This window comes from Salmo salar, chromosome 16 (assembly GCF_965601325.2).
Source record: "Salmo salar chromosome 16, fSalSal1, whole genome shotgun sequence".
NCBI lineage: Eukaryota > Metazoa > Chordata > Actinopteri > Salmoniformes > Salmonidae > Salmo > Salmo salar.
This window is the reverse complement of record NC_138306.1, coordinates 79,667,139-79,680,094: the sequence shown is the minus strand read 5'-3', so window position 1 is coordinate 79,680,094 and position 12,956 is coordinate 79,667,139. Positions and strand designations below refer to the sequence as shown.

General features: G+C 45.0%; 1 protein-coding gene across 1 annotated transcript; it reads right to left on the bottom strand.

Moving 5' to 3' along the window:
• Positions 1 to 570: 570 nt before the first annotated feature.
• On the bottom strand, positions 571 to 12,645 carry LOC106574644 (dual specificity phosphatase 27, atypical). Its single transcript, XM_045698001.2, has 6 exons — positions 12,491 to 12,645; positions 11,581 to 11,747; positions 8,834 to 8,952; positions 5,983 to 6,214; positions 5,006 to 5,223; positions 571 to 3,894 (listed from the first exon to the last, which is right to left on the bottom strand). The coding sequence occupies exons 2-6, from the start codon at positions 11,691 to 11,693 to the stop codon at positions 1,139 to 1,141; spliced, it is 3,438 nt and encodes a 1,145-aa protein (XP_045553957.2). The 5' UTR covers positions 11,694 to 11,747; positions 12,491 to 12,645; the 3' UTR covers positions 571 to 1,138.
• Between the last annotated feature and the right edge of the window lie 311 nt (positions 12,646 to 12,956).

Below are 12,956 nucleotides of genomic sequence, written 5' to 3'. Positions count from 1 at the left end.
GCTCAGTTCTGCATATACTTTTTTACTTTGCCCGTCTAGCATGTTCATCTAGTCACTAGCCTAACACTCACCTGACATCAATAGAGACATTAACACCACTACAAATAAACCATGGCAGAGAGTAGTAATGACATGTTTTTCTTTCGCAAAGTGGAACAGTAGCATTGACTATGTTATTTGCGCGCGTGTATGTCTTCTGGCTTGAACTGTGCGAGTGCATACAGTACATGCCCATACTTGTAGGGCTAGACAGATGCTCAATAGGATATTGACTGCCTTGTCAAAGTGTGTCTTGCTGTAGTATTCTACCCATAATATAACAAGCAGATAGTATGTATGGGGTAAAATATTGTGATTAAAAAGCACCCAGTTCAGTAGTGATGAATATGTTGAGTTCCCCCTTACAATGTAAAGTGCTATGCGATTTGGTTTATGCTCATCCTAATTCCTTCTATTCTGTCTTCTATTCTTCTACTCTGTCTCATGTTTCCCATAAAGATGTGATCAACTAGAATCCAGGTCAGTGTCCTTAGGCATGAGGAATGAGATTAAAAAATAAAAACAACCAGATAATTGCTTTAACATTTATTGCAATTATAAATGCTTTGATATGGGTTGCGTTTGTGCTCCAAAAATTGTACAGCATAAATATTTTATGTCTTGAACAGTAATCTAGTTTAGATTGTAAAATGCAACAACTAACCTACAAAACAAACAGCAAACGTGTGTTACTCTACTTGCACTGCACAAGCAATGCAGTTAGGTTGAGGCAATATTTAAATATTGTGAATATGAATATTTTGCGTCCATTTGATTATAAAATTGACTATGAGAAATAAACTCATTTGATTTTAGAAAGCAAAGTGCACATTTTCCCTTTTCCATTATAATAAAGCTTAGATATTTGATTTAGATTAGTATTTACATGTCAGAATAATCTATAACAACTACCTGTAGAATTATAAAGGTCACCCCACTTTTGAGACTAAAAAGACCACAAGCGATGTTCTAAGAAATCCCCATTGACTAGCGGAAGCATGTGTAGTAAGTGTGCAATTTTAATTTATTAGCTGAAGAAACATATTAACATTGGATTGAGTTTCTTTCATACTGTAGGTGTGACACTGTCTTTGATTGGTTAAGATTCACTGCTTCTGTAACCATTTGACTTTGATTCTTGTTGTGCCCTCCAAGCTGCTACGATGTCATCGTCCTGCATTTCTGCCTCAGCCCGAGCCCGAGACCTCTGCCTAAGCTGGCTGAGGAATCTGTCGACATCTTCTTCCTCCTCCTTTTCTTCCTTCCTTTCTATCCTCCCCTCCATCTCCCCTCCACTCTCATATTGTGAGTGTTGAGTAAACTTCCTCTTCGATGTATAACTTTCCTCTTCTTCCTCCTCTTCCTCAGTGGTTGCGTAGGATCTTCTAGCCCTGTAGCTGCTGGAATCCACGCCGTTGGAAGAGAATTTGCCAAGTACATGTGACTCTGTGTCTGCCTGGAATCTGGAGCGATATCTGGATGCGACTTCATACTCCTCCTCTTCTACTTCCTCCTCAGACGAGTCCCTCCGGCCTCCGAAGTTATACACGGAGGCAGATGGCCCTGGATCAGTCTCGTCTTCTGCACTATAGGATGCTGGTTTCCTCGAAGGAGGCATGACGTTGGTTAGCCATTCATCAACACTGGTGTTCTTTTCTTTCTCCAGAGCGGTGGAGAGATTTAGGCAGCCCGAAAGGCCATAGCTTCGCGTAGGTGCTTTCTTTTTCTCTGGTACAGGTGGGAGAGACGTCTTTATCTTTCCCGTTAAATAGTCATCCTCCTTCTCTTCCTCCTCTACGCCCTCGTCCTTGGGCTTCTTCTTCTTGTAGAGTGTGCTGCGCTTGTTATCTTCGGCAATCTTCTTCAACCCGTAGCAGGCCATCTTGTTCCTCATCTCCGACTGCATCTGCTTGTCCATGGAGTCCAGCTTCTGTAGATTGACCTGGTCCGCAAAAAGGCTGTAGAGGGGCACGCTGGTTGTGGTGATTTTGCTCCTGCGGGAGCCCAGACCGGAGACGCTGGAGAGATTACTGGTAGAAGAAGCAGCACTTCTACCGGAGAGCACAGACTCGGCCCTGCCAGCACTGACACCGTGATGAGCCAGCGAGCTCGAATAGGACGCTCCACTCAGCATAGAAGCCTTGTCATCGTCCAAGCTATGTCTTGCTGGCCCTACCACACTCGATGCCCCACCGAAACTTAGCACAGATCCAGCCTGGGACGGGGGGAGGCTCATTTCACGCTCCTTCTGGATGAGGGTCTCGGACACCACATTGGCGATCCAGTTCTGAATGCTGGACAGGTCGACCATGGGCTCCCCACCAGGTCCCTGCATTGTGGGCACAGGGATCATGGGGACTTGGGGAATGCCCTGCGGAATTCCTGAGCCTATGGGGGCCTGAGATCTGGTGCTGCGGGCTTGGGATACAGAAGACCTGCCACTCAGCATGGACATGTTGTCATCATTGGCAACACTTCCGGCTTGTGAGCCACCAGGCTGGGCGAAGAAGGCAGAGAGCGGCAGGGTGCTTCCGCTCATGGAGCTCTCCGTCTCCCAGCCGCACATGGACTGACTCTCCTCCAGCGTCTTCCGCGAGCGCTCCAGGAGCTCCTCCCGCCTCTGTCTCCTCTTGGCTGTGGCCGAGTCATCGCCGCGGCTCATCTCCACAATGTCATCTTTTGTTGCCTTGTTGTCCTCTCCAAGCCGCTTTGCCTGTTTCATCTTCCAGGTCTGGTAGGCTGTGAGGTTGACGTCCTCCAGTGCCGGAGTGCGGGCCTCAGCATCGCCCTCTCCCTGCTCCCCACTGCCCCATACACCCCCGGCTTTTTTCTCCCCATCCCTCCCTTCATCGTTCTTATTCCAGCCAAACTGGATCCTCTTCACCCTCCAGCGCTCCAGGGGAGTTAGGTTCTCCTTGTTCCTCTTGCAGAAGTTGTACATGGAGCTGCTGTCCGAGAGCACACTCTCCACGTCGTCCTCGATTGTCTGCTTCTTATTTTCTGTCCCCTCCATCGCCGTGCTCTCACTCTTGTTGTCGTCGTCCTTCTTGCGGTAGCGCGCCGCCGCCTGCTCCTCGATCTCCTTCAGACGCTGCTTCCACAGGTCAGAGTAGCTGCTGCAACTGGCCGTGGACACTGTCTCTGAGGGGGAGCGCCGCGGGCGCCGCTTCAGGCGCTCTTTCATGGCCAGGACGTCCTCGCTGGTCACGCTCTCCAGGTCTTCTGGTGCTCCAGGACCCCGCATGCCCCCCAGGAGAGACTCCTCGTCCCCAGCCTCGCTCATCAGCTGTTGCTCCCACCACTCCTCGCTCTGGTACTTCTCGTTCCTCCTCTGCCACTCGCGGATCATGCTCATGCCATCTTCATCCCCATTCTCTGCATCCTCTCCACCGTCGCCAGGGTCTTTTCCAGGCAGGGCCAGGCCCTCTGTCGTCTCTGCCCGTTCCAGGCCCATCCGCTGCCCTCCAAAAACCCCATCCCTGAGGGCGGCGGCTGCGGCAGACGAGGCCACGCTACTCATCATGCTTTGGCTGTCCTCCTCCTCCTCCATCATGATGGAGTGGGCCTTCACGCCCATCATGCTCTCTTCGTCGTCAAACAGGTGGGCGCGAGTGTGGGCGTCGATGACGGAGCACTGGCTGAGGGTGTCGTCATCATCGTCATCACGCTCCTCTAGTAGCGTCTCGTTGAGCTGACGCAGCTGCTTTAGGAAGCCCTCATTGGGGTTGATGGGTCGCTTCTTCCTCAGAGTGGTCAGTGCCTCCATGATGGTCATGTGTTGGAAAATCATGAGGTAGGCGGCCACCAGCACCGCGGAGCGACTCTCGCCCATCATAGAAGACACCAGGACCTTACCTGCAGGAGAAGAAGACAAAAACACACTTCCCATTGGTTACACTTGATATAAGAAATAACTATTTTTCAGGGTTTATATGTAGTTAATTAAAGATACATTTGCAACATAAGCGATGAGCAAATGACAATACTGATTTCATGAATCTGAAAGCATTAGGTACCAGTTTGATGATAACAGCTGTAGCTGTTGGAGGCTAATACAGTTTATGTGCAGGTAGAGTCAGCATGATGTCTGCTCTGCAATGACATTCTATAACCAGCAGAGGGCTGTATGCCCTTCCAGTTGTGACTGTGTCACTCCTAAGCACTGTACTCCCCCAGTTATAAACTCTGACATCATAACCCATGATATGATAACCCCCAAGGTGCCAGGTTTGAAATGTGATACGATGCCTACTCCCTCCCTGTAGCGGAAAGGAGCGCGAGGCCCCGCAGACCCAAACCAATGACATGAATACTAGTCACTACTGCTTGACATTTAACCTGATTCTTAACAGCTATGTGTTTAATTAACTCAGAAGAGGTCAGTGGATCTAATCTATTTGGGGTTTAATTAGAGTTGAGGCGGAGGGGGGTAAAAAGCTTTAGAAGACGATTCACCCGCCTAAACAGAGTCCAGATATAGCTAGGCTATCCCTGTCCATTGGCTCTGAGTGACCTCCCTAAAATAAGACTGACAGCCACCCCTGGTTATGATGAGTAATTAGGAGTAGTCTATAGATTAGTCTAGAATCTAGATGGAACTCCAAGCAGTCTCTGGATTGGTCTAGAGATGGAATTCCAAGCCTCATCATCACTGGGTCCAGTTAAACCAAGCAAAACAATCCAGAGATTGGTTCTACTATGTCCAGGTCAGCCCAGACTCAACGTCAATGGAAATGGGAGAAAAACATGAGATCATACAAGAAGACGTTTATATCGTATCCATTAAATATCCTGGTAATAGCTCTCCCTCGCTGTCTGATAAGCTAGGTGGAAGTTTCACCATATTACTTTCATCAATCAAATCCTGGTAGATCTACAAATGCATAGGGCGTAGGGTCTAAGGCAGGTCCATTAAGAATTGGGCCTTGATCCACCAATAAGAACACACAAAAGAACACTGACTCACCCTTGTGTGTCAACAGGGCCTCATCCAGGAACTCAGCGCAGGTTCTGAAGTGAGGGGAGATGTCAGACTCTGCAAAGTCATCTACCTCGATACCCATGTAGCCGATGTTCATGCCAGCATAGAATGCCTCCCCGGTGTAGACCCCGGTACCGTGGGCAGCGTTCAGGATGTGGGTGATGCCCATGCGCTTCAGACGAGCTTTATTGACAGCCACGGATCTGCAAAACAGAGGAAGGAACAAGCAACGCTGTTGTTGTTGTGGTCATATAGTCACGGTTATGAAATGGCTGGTAAGGACATGGAGTATCCATGACAAGAACACTGACCCGAAACAGACTGCAATACACAGGCCTCTTTTACAAAGTATTATAAACTGGGTGGTTCGATGGATGAATGCTGACTGGTTGACAGCCGTGGTATATCAGACCGTACAACACGGGTACGACAAAACATGTCTTTTTACAGCTCTAATTACGTTGGTAACCAGTTTATAATAGCAATAAGGCACCTCGGGGATTTGTGGTATATAGCCAATATACCACGGCTAAGGGCTGTATCCAGGCACTCTGCGTTGTGTCGTGCGTAAGAACAGCCCCTAGCCATGGTATATTGACCATATACCACACCCACTCGGGCCTTGTTGCTTAATTATACCATAGGAGGTGAACAGCTATCTACCTGTTATTCTATTGACACTCAGTGAGGTAGTGTATGGTGAAAGTGAGGTGGGGGTAAATCTAGCTGGCATGATGTTCCATGAGCTATGCATATAATACTGTATTTTGAAGGGCAGAGCATGTGTGTGTGTGTGTGTGTGTGTGTGTGTGTGTGTGTGTGTGTGTGTGTGTGTGTGTGTGTGTGTGTGTGTGTGTGTGTGTGTGTGTGTGTGTGTGTGTGTGTGTGTGTGTGTGTGTGTGATGGGTGTGTGGGGATATGTAATGCATACAGTAACTTCCACGGCACAGTGAATGACTCACTTCTCAGCGATGAATATGTTGTTCCACACCTCGTCCACGGGGTTGTTGGGGGCCTCCAGGCGGTCCTGTACCATGGCCCGCTGGATGTCCATCACACAGGGGGTGTTGTAGGGGCTGCGGTCATCGATCATGTCCTTCACCCGGTTGTACAGGTCCTCCACCATCAGCTGTTCCGCTGTCTCCAACATGCTGTCTGGGGTACTCTCTGCCCTGATACCCCGTTGTGGGAACTCTGAGGAAAGGAAAGAGCAGACTATTCAGATACACACACACACACACACACACACACACCACACACACACACACACACACACACACACACACACACACACACACACACACACACACACACACACCACACACCCTACTGCCTAATCCACAATATTACATAATTCATTGCATCTAAACGTGTAAGTAGGCTACAGACAGTGGCTAGATTGAAGGAAATAACTTTGTGCTGCAAAAATCCCCACCCTCTGTGTCAGTCTTCACAAACCATACCAGGAGTATGTCACATTTGCAGACAGCATTAAGGATAGATAGCTGCTGCAGGGACACACAGTTAGAAAGAAAATTAACCTATTCAAAGTTAACTAGGAGCATAATTGTGGTGTGTGGGCAAATGCATTACCCCAATCAGACAGTCTAGCTACCGATAATGGCTTGGATGTCTCTAGCTGGATATTGCCATAATGAACACATTGTATTCTCAGGTAAGAGATAGAGGTGATTACTCTAACGCTACAGTATAATCAAATCAAACTTTATTTGTCACATGCGCCGAATACAATGTGTAGACCTTACCATGAAATGCTTACTTACAAGCCCTTAATTAAAACCTCATAAGGATCCACCCCTTTTTTTAAATTTTTGCATAAAATGACATACCCAAATCTAACTGCCTGTAGCTGAGGCCCTGAAGCAAGGATAGGCATATTCTTGATACCATTTGAAAGGAAACACTTTGAAGTTTGTGGAAATGTGAAAGGAACGTAGGAGAATATAACACATTAGATCTGGTAATGCAAGAGAAAGGCCATAATGTATTATTCCAGTGCAGGTGCAATTTAGATTTTGGCCACTAGATGACAGCAGTGTATGTGCAAGTTTTAGACTGATCCAATGAACCATTGCATTTCTGTTCAAAATGTTGTATGAAAACTGCCCAAATGTGCCTAATTTGTTTATTAATAACTTTTCAAGTTCAAAACTGTGCACTCTACTCAAACAATAGCATGGTATTATTTCACTGTAATAGCTACTGTAAATTGGACAGTGCAGTTAGATTAACAAGAATCTAAGCTTTCTGCCAATATCAGATATGTCTACGTCCTGAGAAATTTTCTTGTTACTTACCACCTCATGCTAATCGCATTAGCCTACGTTAGCTCAAACGTCCGTGTGGGACCCACTGATCCAACAGTGCAGTTCAAGAAGAGTTAAGGAAATATTTACCAAATAAACTAAAGTAAAAATGTTTTTTAAAGTAACACAATAAAATAACAATAATGAGGCTATATACAGGGGGTACCGAGTTAATGTGCAGGGGTACAGGTTAGTTGACGTAATTTGTACATGTAGGTAGGGGTGAAGTGACTATGCATAGATAATAAACAGACAGTAGCAGCAGTGTACAAAACAAATGGAGGGTGGGGGGGGGGGGGGGGTCAATGTAAATAGTCCGGTGGCCATTTGATTAATTGTTCAGCAGTCTTATGGCTTGGGGGTAGAAGCTATTAAGACTTGGCGCTCCGGTACCGCTTGCCGTGTGGTAGCAGAGAAAACAATCTATGACTTGGGTGTCTGGAGTCTCTGACAATTTTATGGGCTTTCCTCTGACACCGCCTATTATATAGGTCCAGGATAATAGAGCATTGCAGTGCACGCTGTATGTATTCAAGGTCTCTATGGAGTGTCTTGGATTGATTATTGAACTGCTTTTTAAGCAAAATACAATTATATAAGTATCTTTGTCAGGCTGAAGAGAAGTAGCTTTGTCCCAGACATTGTGTAATGCAATGCAACCAAAATTGGCGTTCGGGGACAATAAAGTTCTATTGAATTGAATGGGGACAAACCACAGAGCTAAACCACTTTATCTCTATGGGACAAATACAATATGTACTGGAGCCAAACACTCCCAATGTGCTTGGCACCAGTACAGTATTTTTTTTAACTAGGCAAGTCAGTTAAGAGCAAATTCTTATTTACAATGACAGCCTACCAGGGACCAGTGGGTTATTTTTATCTTGTCAGCTCTGTGATTCGATCCAGCAACCTTTCGGTTACTGGCCCAACGTTCTAACCACTAGGCTATCACTAGGCTACCTGCTGTCCCAAGGTGCTCTCTGTATAAGGTGAACCTGCAAACATGACTAGTGGTGGCTGTTTTTCCCCGGCTTTCTTTGTGGTTCCACCCTTCAACTTTCTTTAACCTTTCGAGAGCTTGGGACTATAAGGTTCTATCTGTATTTTAGTCAAGATGTCGTTATTGAAACGGCCTTGTTCTGTTCAGTGTTCTCTACCTATACAGTACTCTAAATACCTCAATTCATATTAAGTTCAAAAGAATACAAGATACAAGTAGTTGACACCATTCAAACCAATGAGGGTTCAGAACTTTAAAGCCAATTATCTCAGTATCACCTTTTTCCAGATAGAACTTTACAGTCCCAAGCGTTCGCTTTGTCGACAGCCATGCTTCTCTAGGTAAACAGCATTTATAAAATTGTGTTCTACCAATATGAAAGCTTTCATTTAGATATTTTAAATCAGAATGTTCAGATCCACTCACGAAGCCACAAAAACAGCATGTGAGTTATGTGTGGTTGGTGGAAAGAATCTGTCTCACCCTCGTTGATGATTTGTTTGGCAGCTATAGCTGAGGACAGGTGAATGGGCTCCATATAGATGCTCTCGGCATCTGACCCTGATATCATGGAGAATCTGGACTCAGAGATCACGGAGAAACTGCAAAAGTATAGAGACATAGTCATAACCATATAAATATAATTACTATGGAGTACTGAGCAGACCGGGGGGGGGGGGGGGGGGGGGGGGGGGTGCAAATATATGTAATGTCAAATACTGGAGGTGTGATTGATTTAGCCTGACCAGTGACATGCAGGGTGGGTGGAGTTGGCACTTTTGGGACTATTCCATTGGTTCCTTTGAAGTAGGAAACCTTAACTTATTATATCTCACCTCAGGTATGTGAACGTATTTGACATATAGTTGAAGTGGGAAGTTTGCATACACTTAGGTTGGAGCCATTAAACCTCGTTTTTCAACCACTCCACAAATTTCTTGTTAACAAACAAGTCGGTTAGGACTGGTATGACACAAGTAATTTTTCCAACAATTGTTTACAGACAGATTATTTAGCTTATATTTCACTGTATCACAATTCCAGTGGGTCAGAAGTTTACATACACCAAGTTGACTGTGCCTTTAAACAGCTTGAAAAATACCAGAAAATGATGTCATGGCTTTAGAAGCTTCTGATAGGCTAACTGACATCATTTGAGTCAATTGGAGGTGTACCTGTGGATGTATTTCAAGGTCTACCTTCAAACTCAGTGCCTCTTTGCTTGACATCATGGGAAAATCAAAAGAAATCACCCAAGACCCCAGAAAAACAATTCTAGACCTCCACAAGTCTGGTTCACCCTTGAGAGCAATTTCCAAACACCTGAAGGTACACTACATTCATCTGTACAAACAATAGTACGCAAGTATAAACACCATGGGACCACGCAGCCATCATACCGCTCAGGAAGGAGACGCGTTCTGTCTCCTAGAGATGAACATACTTTGGTGCGAAAAGTGCAAATCAATCCTAGAACAACAGCAAAGGACCTTGTGAAGATGCTGGAGGAAACAGGTACAAAAATATCTATATCCACAGTAAATTGATGCCTATATCGACATAACCTGAAAGGCCGCTCAACGAGGTAGAAGCCACTGCTCCAAAACTGCCATAAAAAAAGCCAGATTACGGTTTGCAACTGCACATGGGGACAAATATCGTACTTTTTGGAGAGAAATCCTCTGGTCTGATGAAACAAAAATAGAATTGTTTGGCCATAATGACCATCGGTTATTTTAGGAGGAAAAAGGGGGAGGCTTGCAAGCCAAAGAACATCATCCCAACCGTGAAGCACGGGGTGGCAGCATCATGTTGTGGGGGTGCTTTGCTGCAGGGGGGACTGGCGCACTTCACAAAATAGATGGCGTCGTGAGGTAGGAAAATTATGTGGATATATTGAAGCAGCATCTCAAGACATCAGTCAGGAAGTTAAAGCTTGGTCGCAAATGGGTCTTCCAAATGGACAATGACCCCAAGCATACTTCCAAAGAGTTGGCAAAATGGCTTAAGGACAACAAAGTCAAGGTATTGGAGTAGCCATCACAAAGCCCTGACCTCAATCCTATAGAATATTTGCAGGCAGAACTGAAAAAGCGTGTGCGAGCAAGGAGGCCTACAAACCTGACTCCATTACACAAGCTCTATCAGGAGGAATGGGCCAAAATTCACCAAACATATTGTGGGAAGCTTGTGGAAGGCTACCCGAACATTTGACCCAAGTTAAAGGCAATGCTACCAAATACTAACTGAGTGTATGTACACTTCTGACTGATATAGGAATTTTATATCTTAATGATAATAATCAACAATCAATAAACCTTGACTAATTCCCAAGGTTTGTAAGACAATGGGTTAAATAATTAGGCAAGCCGCCGCAGGCATCGCACGAGAAGTTCTGAGGTCAAGATAACAAAACAGTCATTATATAGTTTCTCTCTTTACTCACACACATGCATTTACACACAAACTGTTGGTGAACTACATCCCCCCTTTGACTTCCCACACTGTTTATCACTATCCAGCTCAGCCTGTTCCTTTCCCTCAAGGTTAGGAACCCCTTGAAGTTTTTACTCCCTGTACCATATGTCCTCTGCTCTCTTGGGCCCACTACATACACACACATTTCTCTCCTTCTTCAGCCTCTACTAGACTTTCTGGGACTAATCGGACTAATCATTACATTGATTATTCATTAACCATGCTACATAACTAATAATTTATAATGGTTTATTGATTCATTTACCTTTATTAGATAATTCTCTTATCACTGACCCACTGGGAATGTGATAAAAGAAATAAAAGCTGAAATAAATCATTCTCTTTACTATTATTCTGACATTCCACATTCTTAAAATAAAGTGGTGATCCTAACTGACCTACGACAGGGAATTTTTACTAGGATTAAATGTCAGGAATTGTGAAAAACTGAGTTTAAATGTTTTTGGTTAAGGTGTATGTAAACCTCTGACTTCAACTGTATGTATTTGACCCAGGTCTAGTGTGCATCATAGTGTGTGACAGTAGTAATCAGTTCTTGTGAGCACTTCTGATGAATGACGCTCTATATGCTATAAAATTGACATGCCTATACTCTCTACAAATTTACCAAATTGTGCTTGGAAGCTGAATTGAAGTTGAACAATACATTTATTTCACACACTATTAGAGCCCTGGGTGGGTCATTTCCCATTACAGAACTACAAGAACAGTGGGTCTCCACGTACGCTTACCTGCTGGGGGAGGGACAGCGGAGATACTGGGACTGAATAGATTTGACCTTAGTCGCCTCCTCTTCACTCTCTCCATCAGGCACCGTCTGATCGCCCTCGCTCGGTGACGCCATGGCAACGCAATCCTTCCTTTCTTGTCTTCAAGAATGTGGGAAACAGAAATTCCTCTGATTCACAGAGGAAATTCATTGGTGAAACAAGCTCAGATTAGAATTCAAGGAATGTACTAATGGACAAAACACAAACTACACAAATACACACAGAATATGGTTGATATTTACTGTGTTTTCACTGGATTCCCAAACACAATTATGTGTGTTATGAAAGCAGACATTACGCTTTCAAAAAAAATACAGTTCTTGATCCTGGAAAGATATTCCAGGAAATCTGAATGTCTCTGACATTACCATAACATTAAGTGCTAACCTTAACTCATAAGAAGTGCATCATTCTAACATATTGCTATTTCCTCACAGCCACATAAACATCTAAGACGCACAGCCTCCATTTGTGGATCATGACAGACTAGAAAGATGAAAAGGGCTGTATCAACTGTTCATCACATAAACCCAGTAAATATGATGAGGTATGCTTCATCACGCTTAACCCTTCTGATAGTCAACAGGTAGTCACTCACTGTCACAACTGAAAAACTGCAATCATCTGAGATTATACTGAAAGCATGAATGTGTGTATGTGTGTGTGTGTGTGTGTGTGTGTGTGTGTGTGTGTATGTCAGCCTGAGTATTTATTTTTAGCAACAAGGACAGCTGCACAGAGCCTTCAGGCCCAGCGGTGTGACAGAGCAGTGAAAAGAGGGTGAAGACACCACAGTTCTGTACCGTAACCACCCCTCCCCCCACAAAGGTGTACCAAACCTCGACCCCTAACCCCAGACGTTGTCTCTTACCTGAGCTGGTTTTAGCTGTGGTCCGCCTTTCACTGTCGGGACGTTGGGACTGTGGGATTGTAGGGGGCCGAGCGAGGGACCTAAACCAAACTTATAAAAGAGTCCCCAACCCTATCTGCCGCCCCCTCCCCCACCCTTACCCCTCTGTGGGCACTCCCCCTGACACCTTACACCCCTGTGACATCACCACAGCTTCTCTCAGAGGAACATTATTAACCCTGTGAGCCTGGGGTCCAGCCAAGTCCAGATACAAAGGTGCAGCAATTGGTTACACACACACAGACACACAAATATCTGTTTATTTAGATGAACAATGGATGCACGTCTGATTAGTCTTATAAACCTGTTCTTATTTGTCTGTGTATATGTGTGTGTGTGTGTGTGTGTGTGTGTGTGTGTGTGTGTGTGTGTGTGTGTGTGTGTGTGTGTGTGTGTATATATGTGTGTGTGTGTGATTGTCATTCTG

Coding starts and splice junctions, on each gene's coding strand:
- LOC106574644 (XM_045698001.2), bottom strand. CDS start 11,693: ATGGCGTCACCGAGCGAGGGCGATCAGACGGTGCCTGATGGAGAGAGT. Junction 5,224..5,982: donor AACATATTCATCGCTGAGAA/GTGAGTCATTCA, acceptor TCTGTTTTGCAG/ATCCGTGGCTGTCAATAAAG. Junction 3,895..5,005: donor GGCCCTGTTGACACACAAGG/GTGAGTCAGTGT, acceptor CTTCTCCTGCAG/GTAAGGTCCTGGTGTCTTCT.